Source organism: Rhamphochromis longiceps, linkage group LG7 (genome assembly GCF_057381845.1).
Source record: "Rhamphochromis longiceps isolate RC_006_pf linkage group LG7, R_longiceps_female_GT1.1, whole genome shotgun sequence".
Classification (NCBI taxonomy): Eukaryota; Metazoa; Chordata; class Actinopteri; order Cichliformes; family Cichlidae; genus Rhamphochromis; species Rhamphochromis longiceps.
Window position 1 is genome coordinate 45,383,857 of NC_140563.1, and position 20,858 is coordinate 45,404,714.

A 20,858-nucleotide genomic window follows, 5' to 3' on the forward strand; every position below is an offset into this window, starting at 1 on the left:
GGGCGGAGAGGGGAGGGGTTAGAGCAGGAAGCAGAAGTGCCGTGTTGTCAAACTGGCTTCGGGTCAAAGAAGCGACCCCATTGGATTAAAATGAAGTACTATCACATAATTGATCAATATCTTTAAATAGATTGTCAAAGGAACCGGAAGAAATATTCCAAGACTTTAATGTCACCACGAAGTCTTATTTGTTGTTCTAAGCAGAATTTATTTTTAAAAAAAAAGAAAAGGTATCGACCAGAACATATCTAGGAAATGAAAGTATCTTTTTGCATTTCAAGTTGATGCTATATCATCATTATGTGGTTGTTTGTTTGTTGTTGTTTTTTTTAAAGTTTCTATTTGTTTTGTTTTATTTGTTTTTTACTCTAGTGTAAACTGATCCCCTAGGAGCTTGACTCCAAGTTTCCTGATTGGTCTAAACTGAGCTGGTTAACCTGAGAGCAGGTTAGTTTGATGCTAATCTCACTCGGTGGTACAGACCGTTTATGGACAGATAGCAAAAAGAGCACTTAGTTCTTTATGACATTATATATTAATGATAGGTTTTCTTTAAATAAATAACAAGTGATTATATGCAATACAATTTGTAATGTTGAAAGAAATGCTGATGTTATTGTATTGTGAGGTAAAATAAACACATTTTGGGAAACACTTAAGACAAAGCAACGATTTCCTGCTTGGATTAGATCCAGCTAATCTCAGATTTATACCAGAGAAATTAAAAAGTGCATCCCAGACAAGAGCTCGGTTCTCAGGAGTTCGTTCAAACGGCAAATTTTCTTATAAGTAACAATATAAAGAAAAATAAAACCACCGAGCCAGGCTTTTTCCTGTTACTGCAAATAATTACAGTGCACTACAATCAATCAAACACATAAACTTGAAAAATAAAGCTCATATAGCCTACTTATAGATTTTAATGTGGTCATCAAAATTTAAATTTGTGGTATTTAAGTATTAATATTATTATTATTATTATTATTATGAAAGAATAGGAGCTAAAAGCCAGGCAAAGACTTTCTTTGATTCAGCAAGAGGAAGGTGACATCATATAGCCTACAACAGTAACTTTATTTATACCAGCACTGCGCTTCAGTCATTAGCAGCTGAGTATCTGTCATAACCTGTGGCCGACAGTAGGTTGTGCTGTCCACCCTCTACCCAAAAGCCAGTCATGCTATAGAAAGGATGCTGCTGTCTGTTCACTCACATTGTCATCATGTCAAATAATGCTGCTTATTTTCAGAAGCTCACTGAGAAGAAACCCAATTATGACTTCTTCTTCATCTTCTTGTGGGGCTTGCTAAGGGCTTTTGAAGCTTTGACTACTTCTCAGGCCCCCTGCTCCTCTGACTCTGGGCTCAGGGTTGCATTTTGAGTACAGGTTTAAGTAGACTATTCATCACCTTTGATTGAAATAACAGTGCTGAAATGTAAATGCATACATAGAAAACATTACACTAGTTGTGAAACTTGAACAGCTGCTGGGTTAAAAAGTAAAAGAGTACCTTCTTGAATAGTTCGGACTGTTGGGAGTAGCTGACTCCTTCAGTTCTCAGTACCCTTGTAAGTTAATAAGGCCAACCTGAAAATAAAAGCTGTTGAAAAGTAGGACGCTGTGAGGACATGCTGAGGCTGCTGCATTATGGGACGGCCGTAAATACAGTGTATAGGTAGAATATACAGTGTGCCACACTGTCCCCTCGTCAGCTGGGTGCTCGGGCTCACGCAGAGCAGTACAAAATCTCATCTGAGATTCTCTGACTTGCACAGCGAACTGCAGCATGGAGCAAAAGGTAAGCTTTGAAATCTACGAAAAAGACAAAACATTTCAGATCTATGAGCGCTTAGTTTAGCAGAGTCAGTCGTGTTTAAATACCTTAAACAGTTTGCTGCTGCTCACTTATTGTGTCACTGAAGGCAACTCTTCTAAAACTGATAACCTCACAGCTGGTTTTGGCCTTCAGAGTCCTGCCCTGGTCACAGCAATCTGTTTACACGAATAAGGAATTATCTGAATGTTTAATAGTGTGTGAGCATTTATTTGAACAAACAGTGTTTTGAGGATACCTGAGGTCACTCATCCTTCAAATCTTTAGAAACCAGATCTGAGTCATTCTGAATTATCACCTTGGTTCAGTTGCTGAAGAGATGCAATGAATCTTATCAACAAGGCTTGCTTTATAACTCAGCTATGACACTGGCAATAACAGTAAGCAACTTTAAATAACAAGAACTGCTCCTGCTTGTACAACATATGATAGATAGTGTAAAATCTCTGTTTTCTTGTTGTAAGGTGTAAAACTGCTCTTTAAATGTCAGGCATCCAATTTAAAACAAACACATATTCTCACTTCTTTATTGATTTAATGCTAAAAAAAAAAAGTATTTGAAAGAAATATTTTCAACCATAATTGTGTGTGAGACAAAATTAATCACTTCAGGAATAAAATGGCAAAGGAGTTGTCATTTTTCCATAAGACATGGCCTCTGTGGCACAGTGTATAAGGAATCCTCTTCAAAGAAATCTCTCAGTTGTTGCATAATGGATTACATTATGTTAATGGACATTTTACCAGAATGCTCTCTTATGTCACCGTGCGATTCTTCCGATCTTCAGGTAGTAATGCAAGATGCCTTTGTTGATGGTTGGAGGAAGCAATGTTAAATTTTAAAGAGAATGAATGAGAGGGCAACGTTACACGTGTCACAACCGAGCCAGCTGACCCAAAGGAAAAAGAAGACGCCGAAGCAGCAGATGTGATCTATTATGATAAAACTGCTCAGTGTATCGGAAAGTTTGGGGATGTTCACTGGTGCAAGTTCCAGCATCATCTCTCTCCAGTCAGCCTGGTGCTGCACAAATTAAATTAAATTAAATACACATACACCTCCTTCCTGCCGGCTTGTTTAGGGTGGAGCGGTGTGTTAGCCACATGCGGTGAATGTCAATTTAATCATAAACAAAAAGTGGTCAAACACATTAAAATATTTGTTTAAGATTTAACTACAGATATGTTTTGCAGCTCTCGGCTCCTTATTTTTTCAACAGCTAACAAAAAGTAATTGGAACTTTATTAAATCAGTGCCGTTGCTTTACATAATCACGTGAAATCAGTTTAGAATTTTTAAGTGTAACTTAAAAACTTTTTTCCAAACTGGTGTGATCATCCGCTCTCTATAGAGCACCAAGTAATTAGTTTGAAATGCATCTGCCTAATCAAAGATCAGTAATCGAATACCTGCACTGTAATTTTGTGGGGAGGAGGGTGAGAAGGGGTCTTTGGGTGGATAAAGTTACTGCATCCTTGTATTACATAGCTGCACACGCACACACAGTCATGCACACACAGTCATGCACACACGCATCTACATGCATGCACTATCTTCCTTAAACACACAGCATAGCTGTTCAACACTCAGGTGAAGCGCTGAATGAGTGTTTGCTGCCTGCTCCATGAAAGTTTAAGTAGACCAGTCCTTCCATAGCCAGGCAGCTCATTACGGCCTCATTACCAACAATGCAGGGACTCCAGCCCTGCAGGAAGCAGCAGTGCCACCCTCCTCCACCTCCACCTCCTCCTCCTCTTAAGCCAGTCTGTCCCTAGTTGTGTTAACAGGACAGCTCCAAGCCAGTATGTGGATTAGAGACCAATGAGCATCAAAGCAGAGAATCTATTACTGGTTACGTACCTGTGCTGACTTGAAGAAACTGCACTATGGAAGAAATCTTCAATTACTAAAACTGCTGTCCTGGGCTGTGTCTGCCCGACTTACATACATGTGGACTGAAGTTCAGTGACATTTGGATTTATCAAGTTCATCACAAAAGACTGACCCAACAATGACGCACAAGCCTTTGGAAGTAAAGGAGGTAACTAAACTTGGATGCAGTTGTGTCAAAGCCACAGTCATGCAGTGTTTGTATGACTGGAGCAGTAAAATTAGACAAAATGAGAAAAAAATGGTCTCTCTCTAAGGGTTAAAGATGTGTTATGATTATTATGATCACTCCAGCATAATAAAAGACGACTGTGTAATATCAAATATTTTATTGGCACAGAATATGGTGGTGTAATAGCTATCCCTGTTTTTTTGTTTCCCCCCCTCACACAGCCTGTATTAATCTTCTTTTCAGCTGATGGAGCAGTTCACAGTTTTTTTTCTAATATTTTTTTGTTTTTTGGCAAAAAAGCTCTAAACACGCCTCATAAGACGCCTCAGCAAAGTGGCACATTTAGTGCCTTGAGAGGCCGATACTTCAGTGTAGAAAAAGACTAAAATAGGTTTCAAGTAAGATGTGGTGGATGTGTGTGTGTGTGTTTGTGTTCATGCATTTGCATTTCTCATGGTGTCGAGACATAAATCATCTAAGGGTAAAGACATGTTTTAAAGTTAAAGTTACAGGATGAAAAGAAAACTTAATGCAGTTTTGAACAGAATCCAGAAATTATTACTAAATATGATGCTGTGCAACTGTAACCATATGCTGTATATGTTGTATAATATCAGAGGCATCAAAGCTACGCAGTACTTGCTTGCTCTTCTCTCTACCAATACGGGCAGTAAATACTGGACACTATATGCTAATCCGTATCAATATAACAGAGTATCTCCTCTGTTAGAGGACAAGGTGAACAGTTGGCTAAAAGGCTGTGAATTGTGTATTCACTTGTTCCGCCATAAACAAAAGGTTTGCTTACTGTCCCCATGAGTAATGCATTTTTAGTAAAATCTTTATTTGCCAGAAATGCAAGAACGTTTCCAAAGATAGCGCTGTGGCTTTGTGGCTTGTTACGGCTGCTTGTGTGAAACAGTACCAACAGAGGAGGTACAGTACTTGACCGGTGTGGTGGAGGCCTGTTCAAGGTCAGGTTTCTTTAGACACCTGGAGCCCCTTAAATGTGTGTTGCCCTGGGTGATGCACGGTGTCAGTCAATGGCCCACGAGGAGTGCTATCTCTTTCAGGACCCTAACTGCCACTTTGTGGCTGGGTAACAGGATCCTGCACCATACTGGATAAATAGGGACAATGGAGCGCCCTCTCGGGTGATGGTCAACCAGTCAGATAAACTTTCCTGTTCAAATGTGATGTTTACAATAGGTGCTCATTTCATATTTCATACAAGCTTGCTGTGTTTTGTTTGTTTACACATTTTTTGTTTTGTTTTTTTAGTGTCCAGTTTGAATCAGATGACAGTGTGCCAAGAAAGCCAACCTGTTATCTATCGCCTCTTTGCTTTTTCTCCATCCTCTCGCAGCATAGTTCGGTTTTCCTGCCTGATTTGTGTTCAGCAAAGGTCAGATTTCCTTTGAGTGGCAGAAAATCCCTGCCCTGCACTCGCTGCCCAGTGAAACATCCAATAACAGATGCCTACAGAGTGCCAACAACAGGAGACTGCCCTTGCAGTTTCTGGTTTTACTACTACTGCTGTTATATTTCAGTCTACTGTCTTAAATCAGAGTCTGATAGAAACTAAACAGAAGCATATTTACAAATGTTTCTGATAAAAAAAAAAAATATATTTTTAAAACTGGAAACTGTTTTGCAGACATTTTTTCAGCTATCTTAATTTTGTCAATCTCTATTTAAAAAAACCTCTTCTACATGCTTTGCAGTCATTAAACCATATAGCTGACTTTGGTTAAGTTTAAATTCATTATTTTGCTTAAGGTGGATTCTCTCTGGTTACTCATTCTTCTTCTTACTGTCCAGTGAAATGCATGCTAGATTGATTGGTGATTCTAATAGTCACTCTGAGGTAGGCCTGTGTTATTGTGATGACTCAGCCTTTCACCCTATGACGTCAAGAATAGGCTCTGGCACCACTGCCACCTTAAAACTGGACAAGCAGCTGGATGGCTAAATGGATGTTGTTTACTGTGATTAGTATCTCCTCATTTTTGCTGAAGTATACCTTTGTGCAGTTTTTTTTCCCATTTCTTTTAAAGGATGGACGCAATAATCAAGTTTGTAGTACAAGAAAACTGAGGGACTAATTAAAGGAAGATTTTACAGGAATGTTGTATGTAACACGTTAGTTTAAAGTCTCACATAGTTGTTGAATTGGGTTGATTTTGATGCATCTACCCAATGGATTGCTGGAGAGATGTGGAATTTTAATCCTGAAGGAGACTACAAATTAAAAAAACAAAACAAAAATAAGATGTAACACTTCCCTTCAAGGGAACAAGTGTACCTGAAGTACATCACCAAAATACCCCATAACAGAAACACTGGGTCCTGACACTGTCGGGGTCAAGGGTTTCAGTCTTTCCTTTAATTTGTCACCCATGTTGCATCTATCTACACATGCCCCCGCACACAGATACATATTTGGAGCGAAGCTTCCTTTGTTGCGCACTCACTATATTATTGATGGTTTCCTATTGAAGGAAGCAGAGACTGTAATCTATCAGAGTTTCCTGTGTTCCCTTCAATAAAACCCAGATGTTCAGCTCAGTTGAGAAAAGGTACCTGGAGGCACGCACACTGAGGATCTTAGTGGTAAGCAGCTTTATGCGAACAATCTTTTCTCTGTTTTAATGATCTCATAATTACATAATTCATTTTATTTTGATGTGAATTTCTGCTGGGTCAGTAGATCAGCAGCTTGTTTCACTGGAGACTGTCAGTGTCAGTTACTTTGACTTAGTGACAGGTCAACTTGGCAGTGATGAGAGCTGAACTACTGAAGCGCAGTGCTGGACGGCTCTTTCATAACATCGCAGCACCGTAATTAAAGTGCATTGCTGATCGTTTTACCTCGCATAAAATTCGTTGTGCATTAAGCAGCGGAACATATCCTGTATTTATGCATAAAAATAAATGTTACTACCCGTGGGCTTTTGAAGTTGATCAGATTTATATTTGTGTCAACTTTTGCTTAATACCTTTTTTCTTTTATTTTGTCTTGTGTTTTTAAAGAGGCATTTAGCATTACTATCAGCTTACTATTTAGGATACATGGATTTTTTGGTGCTCAATATATCCCTGTCATGAACAAGATTAATGGCTCTTAAAAAGAAACAGCAGCAGATTAGATAGTGGTGGCTGAATTTAGATTTATCATGAGCACAGAGGATGTGGCCAAGGCCAGAAATGGCTCTGACTGGAAGTCACAGATATAGGGACAAACATTCAGGAAATTAGGTGCCCATTGGGACATTTACCATATATCCTAGGCTGACAAGACTGTAAGTATGTGTGTGTGCATGTGCTCCTCACTGATGAAAACCTCAACAAAAACAGGATAATTTTTGAAGACACAAAGGAAAAAGGTGGGGCACATGTTCCATCCATCCCATCCAAACAGCAGGGATAATAATAACACATTATCTGTAGAGTAGCTTTTGTAATGTTGTTTGACTTCAGCTGCGTCAAATATACAGCCTGTGGATCACAACTGGCCAACAAGCCAGAACTGTCCAGTCAGCAGTGGCGTGTCTAGAAAATTTTTGTTGGGGGGGCCAGGTAGGGGCACAGATTTGGAGAGAGGTGGCAGATGTAATTGGCAGATAATGTTTAAAAATAAATTCTACCAACTGTTAACCATAATTCAATAATCCTGTAAACCTAATAACTGAATGCGCTTTTAACTCTTATTAGAATGAGATTTTAACCACTACGGTGCAAAGTTTTTAGATACTGCGTTGATAAAGTACAAGAGATACAATCAGTGCTTTGTCAGTGTTTACTCAGCATTCAAGGACAGCAATATTTGCATAGTATTTTTACTGACATATAGTGCACATATGTTTTGGGCAAAAACATTTTTAATATTAAAATATGAACATTTGTAACAAACAATCGACAAATTAGCCAATTCCAATGTAAAACTTTATCTGCCTGTTAAAAAAAGAAGATAATCTTCTCACAAACTGGTGTTTGATTTTGAAACAGGAAAAAAGTGGAGAAACAAATGAAAAGACTAACATTTGAATAAAACCTGAAAGCAAGTAAATACTTTCTATGCTGCCTTATGGTAAACTTTGGTAATATTGATCAAGAGCAACACTGGCTGATGATGAAATACAGTCAGCTGGCATGGTGACACTGCCAGTATTAACCTGCAGGGCTGGACCGGGACAGAAAATCGGGCATTTTGACTACAGACCGGCCCACCAGGTATTAAAGCCATAAAGCCTTTGAATGAAAACAAATGCTGTTGTGACAGTGATGTACAGTCTTGTTGGTATATGTATGATTTCTATACATTTTACGTCAGATAAAAACTTTGGTTGTAAGATTTAGAGTTACCAGCTGTCAGCTGCTTAAAAAAGGATCCTGGTGTTATTTGTCTCTCAGAAACAGTTCATAACTTCCCTTCAACTCATCCATGTCACCTAAAAGGTAAACCTGTTTCTCCATCACTTGTTCAGCTCTGATGATTCAGTAAGGACATCTCCTGGTTTCATCTTCATGTTTCCCTCTCATCACATAACCAAACCGATATCATGACCAGCAGCTTTACAGCTGTGGCTCCAGCAAACATCAGCTGATACTAGAAATTAATATTAAATAAATTCTAACAACAGCTGATCAAGCTTAAACGTGCTGCTGTTGTTTAGAGCGACATCCGCTGGTTTCCTCTTTCTGGCGCAAAGTGGGCGATAAATAAACAAGAGAGAAAAGCCGATCAGCTGATCATTGATCAGTTTAATGATTGAAGTAGCAACAGGGGAGGCAGGGGGAGAGAATGAGAGAAGAAGAGGCAGCTGTGCAGCATAACGACAGAATAACTCCTTTGTGTCTTTTTTTCATTATAGCGAAAGTCCGGGACAAACTGCGTCTCTTCTCAGCTCAATACGAAACGTGTAATATTTTCTCTGAATGAGGGACCATTCCATTTTTTAAGGAGCCGTTGGCAACTCTACTAACCTTATGAATAAAATAAAGTTCACTATCAGTAACATCATAGCACCCACCCAGCTGTATAAAAACTCCGTCAAGCTGGCTAGATCGCAGTACGAGTTATTGTAACTGACGGTAAAAAGTCAGCACAACGAAAATAAACTCCACCTAAACTTGGTTTATATCTGACCCAGATAGACTGCAGGTCATAACTTCTTACCTGAAGTTCAGTTCACCTGACACTCGGACTGGCGGCTGCCTCGGGTCTCTCCTCCTGCCTCCCCTTCCCTCATCCACCTGCTGGCCTCTGTGGAAGCTCCGCCATAGCCACCACCAAACAACTGAGTTATTTTTACACATCGACCTGCATCTGGCCAATCCACCACCTCTTATTGTTCATGCCATTACAAAAAAAAAATAAAAATAAGTCACCGAGCATATCCCCGGTATGCCCGATGGCCAGTCCAGCTATGTTAACCTGCAACCAAATCTGCAGCTCCATACAGCAATGTTACGACTTAGATTATATCTTATAACTCATAACTCTTATGTTAGCTGCCCTCAGTAGCATACTGTCTGAAATATTCCACAGCTGCAATAATTCTTTAAGTGTTATTTTTTCCTTGGTATTCTAATTTCACCGAAGTTTACTAAACTCAACAAACTTAATATTACTTACCGGGACATTGATTCTGTCCTCATTTTCTTTCACCGAAAAATTGTTTCCTGCAGTGCCGTCTTTCGTGCTTGGCTCTCCTACCTTTGCTAACGTGATGCACGTAGCGCAGAAGCCGATGCTGCATTCACTTACACTCGGATATCTCAGCTTCACCGTGAAAACATAATCGGACATTTGATATTTGATTGAATTTTATTGTTTTGCCTTTGGGGTGGCACCTGGGGTGGCCAGTCTGGTTGGGGGGGTGGCCTGTGCCCCCCCAGGCCACCCCGCTGGACACGCCACTGCCAGTCAGGACAGCTGGATGGATTTGCAAAGCGTGAGAGGTGCAGTGCCCGAGGGGGGAGATTTTGCACGATTTTGCATGAGGAAACATTCTGTTGTAAATTAAAGATGGATCAGTCATTAGAGTGGTTGTGGTCGCTGTCAATTTAAACAGCCAGATGTGGGAATCTTCATCGGTTTTATAGCCTTCTTACTGATAAAGACATTAACCACCTGTCTCATCATCTTTCTACCAAGTAAAAGCCATGAAACTAAGCGCCAGTAAACTGACTGATAAACATTGCAGATGGTTTTTCATTTGTTTTGTAAATTAATGGTTTGATAATACTGGCATTGGTGCTTTTGCTCACATTAAACTAAACTAAAATGAGCATGATACCCCTTTTGTATCTAATTTCACTGATGGGTTGCTTCTTTGGCCTAGAGCCTGGAGGAACGGTGTAATCGTATCCTGAGAAACATGGAGGCCTCCCTGACAGCCCGGGATCGCGTTGGCATCCAGGATTTTGTTCTCCTGGACACCTACACGAGTGAGACTGCCTGCCTGGACAACCTGAGGAAACGGTTCCACGAGAATCTAATTTACGTGAGTCTTTCCTGTGTGGTGTCATTTTGGGTAGCCTTTCACTTTCGCTTACTCTAATTAAACATTATGCCCTCAACCTTCAACCCCACAACGCCCTAATGCTGCGTTGTCTTCTGCTGAATCGGGCTCTGCGTGTTGCTGAGTCAGCAGCTCTGGTTCTTTTCATTTGCAGAGTGAGCACTATAAAGGTCAGTGCTACCCACTGGGTCATGACAAGTGATTAACTGAACTTATTTCTTTTGCTAAAATTACTTATCATTGTTAAGCTACATGGACAGCACATTGCCGGAAATCTTCTCATAATGTCACGTAATGTTCAAGGAAAACAATCATCAAAAGCAAGAGTTGCAGACCATAAGTTATTTTCCTTGTCTTTCTCCACAGACTTACATCGGGACTCTTCTCGTCTCAGTCAACCCATATAAAGAGTTAGACATCTACAGCAAGAAGCAAATGGATACCTACATGGGAGTCAACTTCTTTGAGCTGCCGCCTCACATGTAAGAGTTGTTTCTGGCATGTCATTTGTGTAGACTGTACATAAAAGATGTACTTAGCTACCGTGACGTCAGTGGTTTGTGGATTAGCACTCTGAAACTTCAGATTGGCCTTTTGACCTTTGATAACTTTGACTTGATCATGTTTTAGAGAACAGGGTGGTGTTTAAGGGATCAGCTAACGCTACCTAGTTTGGTTAGCAAGGCGCTTCTGTAGACTGGGTCGTAAACTGATATTGTTTCCTTCATGACAAAAAAGGAGCACAGACATTTCAAACTGCAATCCATACTATTTATCACATAGTTAAGGTTACAGTTTGGACTCATCCACCCTGGTACTGTGTATTCAAAAAGTTATCACAAAACCACAAACACTGCTGTGCTTCAGTAAAGTGGCTCCATTTAGCTGAAGGCAACAGCTAGTCACTTGTGCTGACATCCACCATCATCCATCCATCTGTTCATCCATCCATCTGTTCATCCATCCATCCATTTTCTGCCACTTGTCTAGGCCTAGCAGTATAAACAGAGTCCAGACCTCCCTCTTCCTGGCCACAAGAAAGAAACCCAAACCATTTTTTGTTCCAGGCTGTAAATGTGTTTAATTCTGTTCTAAAGCTTCGTGTGAAAATTCAGTTTCTTAATGATCAGATTTATTTGGCATGCCTTTATTCCATATTAAAATATCTCAGCAAATGAAAGAACAAATGGATTTATGATTCCTGGCAAATGAATGAATCCTACTGTCTTTGCAAATCCCTGACCTACCTGTAGATCACGCAAAGTTGACATTTGGTTGATAGACTTTAACCATCTTGACAATTACCGAATGGACATTGATGGTCCCCAGAAGACTGAACTGGATGATTGTAATACATTAATGTGAGATACAATATGACTAAATCAGCCTCAGTTATTGCATTTTCTGGTGATTAGTAAATACAAGTACGGTAAAATGAAATCTTGAGCACTGTTAACATGTAACTGGTAGAAATACCATGTTAGCAATATGACTGTGAATATGCTGACAATCACAAAAGCATTATAGCTCAGCTTCAAAGAACTCTTTGACTTGATGGATTGCCTCATCTTAAAAATAAAAAAATGTGATTTTGTTAGCCTCTGACCTCTCGCTGTGCTTTCAGTTATGCGCTGGCAGACAATGCCTTCCGCACAATGATGTCTGAGTTCAACAACCACTTCATCCTCATCTCAGGGGAGAGTGGGGCCGGAAAAACAGAGGCCTCAAAGAAAATCCTTCAGTTCTATGCTGTCAGCTGTCCAAGTACCAAAGTCCTCAACAATGTCCGTGACAGACTGCTTCTTTCCAATCCCGTGCTTGAGGTCAGTGTCCTGGATGTGTGTGGTAAAGCTTCTGCTATGCAAGATCCTGTGCAGTTTTTTTAAAACACAATTTCTTCCTTGTTTTGTTTTCAAATTTCAGGCTTTTGGAAATGCCAAAACCTTGAAGAATGACAACTCAAGCCGCTTTGGAAAATATATGGACATCCAGTTTGACCACCAGGTAGACAAATCTAAATCATGTTGCAATGCCTAAGGTGAAACCTTAGGTATTTAGTCTTCCAAATTATAAAAAACAAAAACAAAACAAAAAAAATAAAACTCGTGTCTAAAACCTTAGGCATTTACTACATGTTAAAGATTACCTTTTCACTTTCAGGGTGGTGCAGTTGGGGGTCACATTCTCAGTTACCTGCTGGAGAAGTCCCGCGTGGTCCACCAGAACCATGGAGAAAGAAACTTCCATATATTCTACCAGCTGGTGGAAGGAGGAGAAGAAGATCTGCTCCGCTGGCTTGGTCTAGAGAGAAACTGCAAGCACTACCGCTACTTGGTGCAGGTCAGGGAAATAATGCACTACATTCATGCTGCTTATAACCCCCCCCCCCAAAAAAGCTGACATCTTTACTGAACTTTTTAATTGATTTTTTCAGGGGAATTGTGCCAAAGTCAGCTCTATCAATGATAAAAGTGACTGGAAGACGGTACGGAAGGCCCTGTCTGTTATAGACTTAAGCGAAAGTGACATTGAGGTGAGGATGCACATTAAGTCTTTGTACAGTCTTTGTGTTGGAGATTAATTTAAAACCATTTATCTCTGGATTTCATACAGAACCTCTTTGGAATAATTGCCAGCGTGCTCCACATGGGAAATATAAAGTTCGAGGCAGATGCTCGAGGATACGCCATGCTTAACAACAACCAGGAGATGCAATGGGTGTCAAAGGTAAAATCCAAGAAAACAGCACGTAGTATAAACAATTTGTCCCCCTTCATGCAACTTACTGATGATACCGCGAAGAAATTTGATGCCACATGATTTGGTTTTCTATTCTGGTTGCAGTTGCTGGGGATTCCTAACCAGGTGCTACAACAGGGCTTAACCCACAGAAAGATCGAAGCCAAATCAGAGGAGGTAGCATATACATTAACTTATAAAATAATTTTAACTTGCTTGAAATGCTAAATTACCTTAATTGACATTATTCTGATCTTAAAGGTATTTAGTCCTTTCTCTGTGGACCATGCAGTGTATGCCAGGGACGCCCTTGCCAAAGCCATCTACGGCCGCACTTTCAGCTGGCTAGTCAACAAGATCAATGAGTCGTTAGCTAACATGGTGAGCAACAAAGCAACCCAACTTATTGTTCTCACAGAAAGAGGGAGTGATTTGGGCTAACAAGGTTAGGAAGCAGTCCTGAGGTAGTCTACTGACAGATTTTGAATCTGCAAACATCTGATTTGAATATCTGGCAGTCTTTTTGGGCACAGTGTAATTTTATTGGCTCAAAGTAAAGTCAGCACATGAGCTTGAAATGCTTTAGAAGTGCTTGTCTACAGCATGTCTGATCTCAGTGTTAAAACCCTGTCCTATTATATGTGCACTTCTATATAAAGGACTCCTCCAGGAAAACCGTGATTGGCCTTCTGGACATCTATGGGTTTGAGGTTTTCAGTGTAAACAGGTGAGATCATGCACAGAGAGACTGATTCTTCAGTAGAAAAGGTGTCAAATTAAAGACAGTGACAATGACTAATTTCTGTTTTATAGCTTTGAACAGTTTTGCATCAACTACTGCAATGAGAAGCTGCAGCAGCTTTTTATCGAGCTGACCCTGAAATCAGAGCAGGAGGAGTACGAGATGGAAGGAATCGAAGTAATACGATTATTCAGTCAATTTGCTTCACATATGTGGGCTCAAGAACAGCTGATTTACAAGAAGAAAATAATGTTCTTCTGTTTTTTTTCTCTCTTTTACACAGTGGGAGCCTGTGCCATATTTCAACAACAAGATCATCTGTGATCTTGTGGAGGAGAAATTCAGAGGAATCATTTCTTTACTGGTAAAAAAAAGGCATCACATCAAATACTGTGCTGATGAACCAAAACATGCCATAATTCCCGCTGTCCTCTCATAGGATGAGGAATGTTTACGGCCTGGAGAGGCCACAGATCTCACCTTCCTGGAAAAGATGGAGGACAAGATTGGTGGCCACCCTCATTTTGTCACGTGAGTTTTTACAGGTGACATGTGGTGAATTAATGTTGTCAACAAACAATCAAACTACAAGTATAATACAAATCTACACTAACTACATTTCCTGCAGACACAAACTTGCAGACCAAAAGACGAGGAAAACTCTGAAAAGAGGAGACTTCCGCCTCCTCCACTACGCTGGGGAAGTTACATACTGTGTTGTTGGTAAGACGTTAAATACTATTGATATTTTTTTTCTGTTATAATGCCACTGAATTAGTCAGTGTAACAACAGAAAAATGCTGAAATGCGTCAATAGTGTCATAAACCCGGCGAACTGACTACATGTTTACAGACGTACTACAGAGCAAATAGCTTCACTCTTGAAGCTTCTTTTTGTTCTTTAAACTTTCAGGATTCTTGGACAAAAACAATGATCTTTTGTATCGAAATGGGAAAGAGGTAATTTAACTGTTATGTAATTTAACCCAGTAAAGATGACAGTTTGGTGGATGGTGATTCCTCATTACAAAAAACGTGACTTCTAGTAACCCTATTAAATAATGCAAACAGGAACTGAAATGATGCCTACAAATGTGTAACTGCCTAACCTTTTAGATGCTCACAGTTTTCCTGTTCTCCTTAGGTTATGCGGCAGTCCAAGAACGCCATCATCAAACACTGTTTTCCTTCTACTGAACCGGATAGCAAGAGGAGACCTGAAACTGTAAGAGCAATACAAGATATAGAAACTCGGTGTCTCACCAATGTCAGTGAATTTAGGAGTAATCGGCCACTTTCCTGTGATTCCTCAGGTAGTGACTCAGTTTAAGAATAGCCTGGTGGGTCTGACTGAGATCCTAATGATGAAAGAACCCTGGTACGTCCGCTGCATTAAACCCAATGAAGCCAAGCAGCCAGGTGAGGCCTTGAGTATCAAAAATCTGGTATTTCAATAAAGAGACATCCTAGTCAGTCTAGATTTAATCAGCACATGCTGCTGCTGACCTCTTAGTGTTGTGGTGTCTCCTGCAGGACACTTTGATGACGTGTTGGTAAGGCATCAGGTGAAATACCTGGGACTGATGGAACACCTGAGAGTCAGGCGTGCTGGTTTTGCTTATCGTCGCAAATATGAAATCTTTCTCCAGAGGTAGCACGCTGGCACTCCTCTAACCTTCAGTTAGTTACGTTAATCTTTTTCATGCAAAATGAAAAACAAAAACAAAAATCAGGATTCTTTTGTCTTCTGCTAACCTTCTGTGCTCAGGTATAAACCTCTGTGTCCTGACACTTGGCCCAACTGGAAAGGAACTGCAGCAGAAGGTGTGAGGTGTCTGATCAAACACCTGGGCTATAAATCTGATGAGTACAAGATGGGAAGGTAGGCAGAACGGATGAGTATCATATTTCAGATGGGTACTGCTGACTAACCTGGAAAAAGACATTTTTGGAAATCTCTCTGTTTGCCTTCATTGCAAGGACAAAGATTTTTATCCGCCACCCGAGAACTCTGTTTGCAACAGAAGATGCTTTTCAAGTCTGCAAACACAAGCTGGGTGAGATATTGCGCTGAAAATGTATTTTTGTTTCTATAGTAAACATCAACAACCTTTTCAACCTTTTAACCTTTACTGCAGCAACAAGGATTCAGGCAAAGTACAAAGGCTACAAGGTGAAAGGAGACTATCTAAAACAGAGAGAGGCTGGTAGGCCATGACATTTGTTTATAACCTATTAGTTAATGGTCCAGAACCATCTTGATTTATCAGCTCCTACTACACTTAAAACACGTTAAACAAACAATGTCTTGTCTAATCAAAATAGCCACAAAGATTGAGACCTGCTGGAGAGGGATGATGGCTAGGAGGGAACGTCAGAGGAGAGCATGGGCTGTCAAGGTCATCAAGAAGTAAGTTAACATGTTTGACAGTTAAATGGCTGCTGATGCTTGCAGGACGGTGTAATGGCTGTGAGAGAGCCATTTGGGAACTTTTATTAAGTGAGGTTACCGATTTATTGATTTGTTCCAGGTTCATTAAAGGTTTCATGAATAGACATCAACCGGCCTGCACTGACAACAGCGAGTACCTGGCCTTTGTGAGGCACAGCTACCTCACGCGGCTCAAGGAAAACCTTCCCAAAACCATCCTGGAAAAAGACTCTTGGCTCACTCCTCCTCCTATATTGCAGGAAGTGAGTGATATTTAAATGTCAGGCTGCATTTTTTTGTAATATCACATAACAGAGCCCGTTCAACACTCCTGTTCATCCTCCAGGTTTCCCAGGTCTTGAAGAAGATCTACATTCGCCACATGGTGAGGAAGTACGTTCGAGGGATCACTCCCCAAAGGAAAGCACAGGTACAATCCGTCGTACGTGAGCAGGAAGTTCAATAAATGTATAACATAACCTAAACTTGCTCTGCCTGTCACCAGTGTTTTTTATACCTACATTCTTGATTTCTTGATTTTCTACATATTTGTCACACTTAAATGTTTCAGATTATCAAAGAAATCCTAGTATTAGACAAGCATAACTTGAGTAAATACAATTTTTTTTTCATTTATTAGGGCAAAAAATCTCTCCAAATCCACCTGTCTCTATGTGACATTGCTCCCAAACCTAAAACTGGTTGGATTAAGGTTCAGGCTTTGACTAGACCACTCCAAAACCTTTATCTTGGTTACTTTTCTGAGCCACCCAGAGGTTGACATGTTAGGCAGTGGCTCTCACTGTGGTTCAGTGAAGTCCCAAAGCCAAAAATATCGCTTTGTAATTCTTTCCAAACTGATACATGTCAATGACTTTGTTTCTCATTTCTTCTTGGGTTTCTTTACATCATGACATGATGTGTTATTTCTGGAAGCAGTTTGTGCAACAGATTTCCAAGGTTGATCTTAAAATACTCTCTGTTAAACATCTTCTTTGCAGCTGCTGTTAAAAGCACAGACCAGCGCCTTGTTCAAAGGGAAAAAAGAAAACTATCCCTTCAGTGTGTGCAGACCATTCGCAGACACCAGGATCTGTAAGACTACAGTACCATTAAAGTGGACTTACATGCATAAAATAGATAAGACTACAGTAGTTTATGTGATTTGAAATGGAAGACAGAATATATAACACTAATCTGCTACAGTTTGATGAATGCATGGACTTGTTTACTGGCAATTATTGTTGTTTCTGCAAACCCTCTCCTGCTGCTAAATATATGATGGACTGAGCGATTGCTGTTCTCACTGTTCTCACTTTGTTAAGGTGCAGAAGATATAAGCATCAAGGTGCTTCAGATGATTCAACATGAGAAAGTCAAGGTAAATTATAATATTAGTATTTAGTCAGCACACTGTCTTTGACGTGTGTGTGGTTGTCTGTTTGTTTGTTTTTTCACCTTCTCTGATCTTTGAGCGGGACCTCCACAGTACAGCGTACCTGTGGTGAAGTACGACAGGAACGGGTTCAGACCTCGACTCCGGCAGCTCATCTTCACCCAGGAAGCTGCCTACCTGGTGGAAGAGGCTAAGATCAAACAGCGGATAGATTACAGCTCACTGAAAGGTAACAAGTGAGGAGATAAAACAAAGAAAACATTGTTATCTGCAGTATATAAACATACAGTTATTTTATCAGTATTTTAAGGTTAACCTTGTTTTTGCAAGGTGTGTCAGTCAGCAACCTCAGTGACAACTTCCTGATTCTTCATGTCACGTGTGATGACAGCAAGCAAAAGGTACCTGCACACCGCTGTCCACAGCCATCTTAAAAGTTTTAACATTATACCGTTTATACTCTACAGATGGGCAACCAATAAAATGAAAAACAAAACTCAAATGTTAAACCCTAAAGTGAGTGGATGTGGAAGATCATGCTGTAGGGAGGGCCAGGGAAGGATTACCACAAATCAGTACAAAGTTGTTCTAAGTGGTCACTGTTACCCTTTGGTCAAACATTTCTGTACTAAAGCAGTGGTCTCTTCCAGCGTGATAATGCCTTCAATCAGTAGGACACAAGAGTTCGCTAAATAGCTTAATAAATATGAAAATGATGTGAATCATTTAGTGTCTGGACTTCACAACCGCTGGCACCATTATTAAAACACCAAGGACATTTAAAAACATTTTGGAGTGTTTTTCTTATAATAATCACTTTCAGGTCTTTAAATTTAAGATGAAAAATATCCAGTATATGTACAAAAGTACTGGGCTAACTACACATTACAGCTTGAGGAGCCATGGAAACCCTCACCATGAAGCTCCCAGTGCAGTTTTTGTGCTGATGCTAATCCCAGAGGAGGTTTGGAGCGTTGCAGTTACTGAGTCAGGAGAACAATGGCAAATTTTATGGAACACGAGCCCCAGCAAACCTGCTCTGTAACTTAATACAGTGATGAGTCACTGTTGATCCTTATGGAAGCTTGTTTCTGCATCTGAATTTTTTTCTTTGACTCAAAAAACATTTTTCCTACCAGTAAGTCATAATTTTGTATTACTATCTCATAATTTTAATGTAAGAACCCAAATTTTTATGGTTTTTGTCTGTTTTTTGGGGTCAGTTTAAAAAAAATTTCTCAGTAGTTTGAGTTAGTAATTCTCAGCCCAACACTCAGCCTAAATTTGAATTGGTAAGTCAAAATCTTAAAATAACAATCTGAAATTTGGACTTTTCAGTGACAAAAACAAACATTCATATTTCCTAAATGCTTCCACTTTTGTTTAAATACTTAATAAAGCTGATCTTGGGATATCTAGGAAGAAAGAAATTTCACTACCTGACTTGTTACAATGGTTGGGTCCTATTATCACACAAGTGTCACACTTGAATTCAGTGAGCTCTTTAAAACAACCTGTTATTTCACAAATGTTTGTAAAAGCTGACTGTGGTAAAGGAACTGAAAACACCTGAATTCAAAGATTAAAAGGTGTGGCCCGGTACTTTAGTCCATATAGCGTACGTCAAATATGTCTAAAGAAACTGTTGGAGAGACCATAAATTAAAGCAGTTCATGTCTGCCATTTAGATTCCAGAGGAAAAGTCACAACGTTTAACAGAGCACTGATTTGTCCTTTCAGGGTGATCTGGTTCTGCAGTGTGACTTCCTGTTTGAAGCCTTGACTAAGCTGAGTGTTATTGTTAACAAGCAGAACTGCATCCACGTGGTGCAGGGCAGGTACAGAGTCTGCATCGTGTGTGGCAATATTTGAATTTGAAATATGAAAGTGGTAAAAATCATAAATAATAAAAATCATAAATAATCATAAATAATTATATATATATATTTTTTAAATGCAGCGTGCGGTTTGACATTCAGCCGGGCAGAGAGGGGTTTGTCGACTTCAAGAGTGGCCAGGAGTCGATGGTCTACAGGGCAAAGAACGGCCATCTGATGGTGGTGAGTCTGTAATTCAGACAATGACAACTTATTACTGAAAACATGAGCAACTGACTGAGCTCTTTGTGTTTTTAGGAGTCAACAAAAACCAAGTCAAGATGAAGATGCCAGTGCTGTGGGATTAATGGTGCTCCTTAAGCCTCAGAGTTGCAACAGCCATGCTTACCCTGTAATCCTGCTCAGTGGCTATTTACATTATTAAAGGCAACTTTATACTTTTGCATCTTCATTAAAATGTTATACAATGAAGTATATTCTGTTATTACCCAAATGCTGCCAATAACTTAGCTGTAGAAAGTTCTTACTTACAATGTCAGCAGCTCTCCGTGTTCATGATATTTGGATTTGAAATAATCTCTATGTAAACAAACAGATTCATGTATGTACACTGTATTATATATACAAAATATTCATAGAATTACTTGATAACAGTAAAGAAATATATGTGTGCAAAGCCATGACTGTAACATTTATAATACCTCAGTCATGTTGTACCTTTATATTAAAACATCCTTGTTGTGGCAATATTGTCAGATTATGGTTTAGTCTAGCAGAGGAAACTCCAATGAATTGTGCAGATTATGTTTATGTAGTACATGCTGCTATTACGCAGTTCTGAAGTACATTTACAGCACGCTAACTCAGTCAATACAGTCTCAGATACGAATTAAGCCACTCTCTAACCTGTTTTTCTTAGATATGTTATTATCAGTGTTGGGGAGTAACGGAATACATGTACCGCCGTTACGTATTTAGAATACAAAATATGAGTAACTGTATTCCGTTACAGTTACCGTTTAAAAAGGTGGTATTCAGAATACAGTTACTTTGTTGAAATAAATGGAATACACTGGGTAGGGCTGGGTATCGTCACTGATTTCTAGAATCGATTCAATTCCGATTCACAAGGTCCCGAATCGATTCGATCCACGATTCGATTTAATTCGATTCAATTCGATTCGATTTAAATCTGGGAAATTTTGACAGTCAGAAATATAATTCAGATCAGAACATTTACATATTTTTGTATCTATAAAAAGGAAGCTGACACTCGCAAGACTTTAT

The 20,858-nt window shown here is 39.6% G+C and overlaps 1 protein-coding gene across 1 annotated transcript; it reads left to right on the forward strand.

Annotated features, from left to right (window-relative positions):
- Positions 1-6,454: 6,454 nt before the first annotated feature.
- On the forward strand, positions 6,455-20,310 carry myo1hb (myosin IHb). Its single transcript, XM_085411282.1, has 32 exons — positions 6,455-6,511; positions 10,246-10,407; positions 10,792-10,907; positions 12,050-12,248; positions 12,349-12,429; positions 12,586-12,765; positions 12,860-12,958; positions 13,039-13,152; positions 13,270-13,341; positions 13,426-13,545; positions 13,824-13,891; positions 13,978-14,083; positions 14,190-14,270; positions 14,346-14,437; positions 14,535-14,629; positions 14,820-14,866; positions 15,051-15,131; positions 15,220-15,325; positions 15,440-15,557; positions 15,675-15,788; positions 15,887-15,963; positions 16,045-16,113; positions 16,232-16,316; positions 16,438-16,600; positions 16,684-16,767; positions 17,339-17,432; positions 17,663-17,718; positions 17,827-17,962; positions 18,064-18,134; positions 19,474-19,571; positions 19,694-19,793; positions 19,869-20,310. The coding sequence occupies exons 1-32, from the start codon at positions 6,455-6,457 to the stop codon at positions 19,893-19,895; spliced, it is 3,168 nt and encodes a 1,055-aa protein (XP_085267408.1). The 3' UTR covers positions 19,896-20,310.
- The last annotated feature ends 548 nt before the right edge of the window (positions 20,311-20,858 follow it).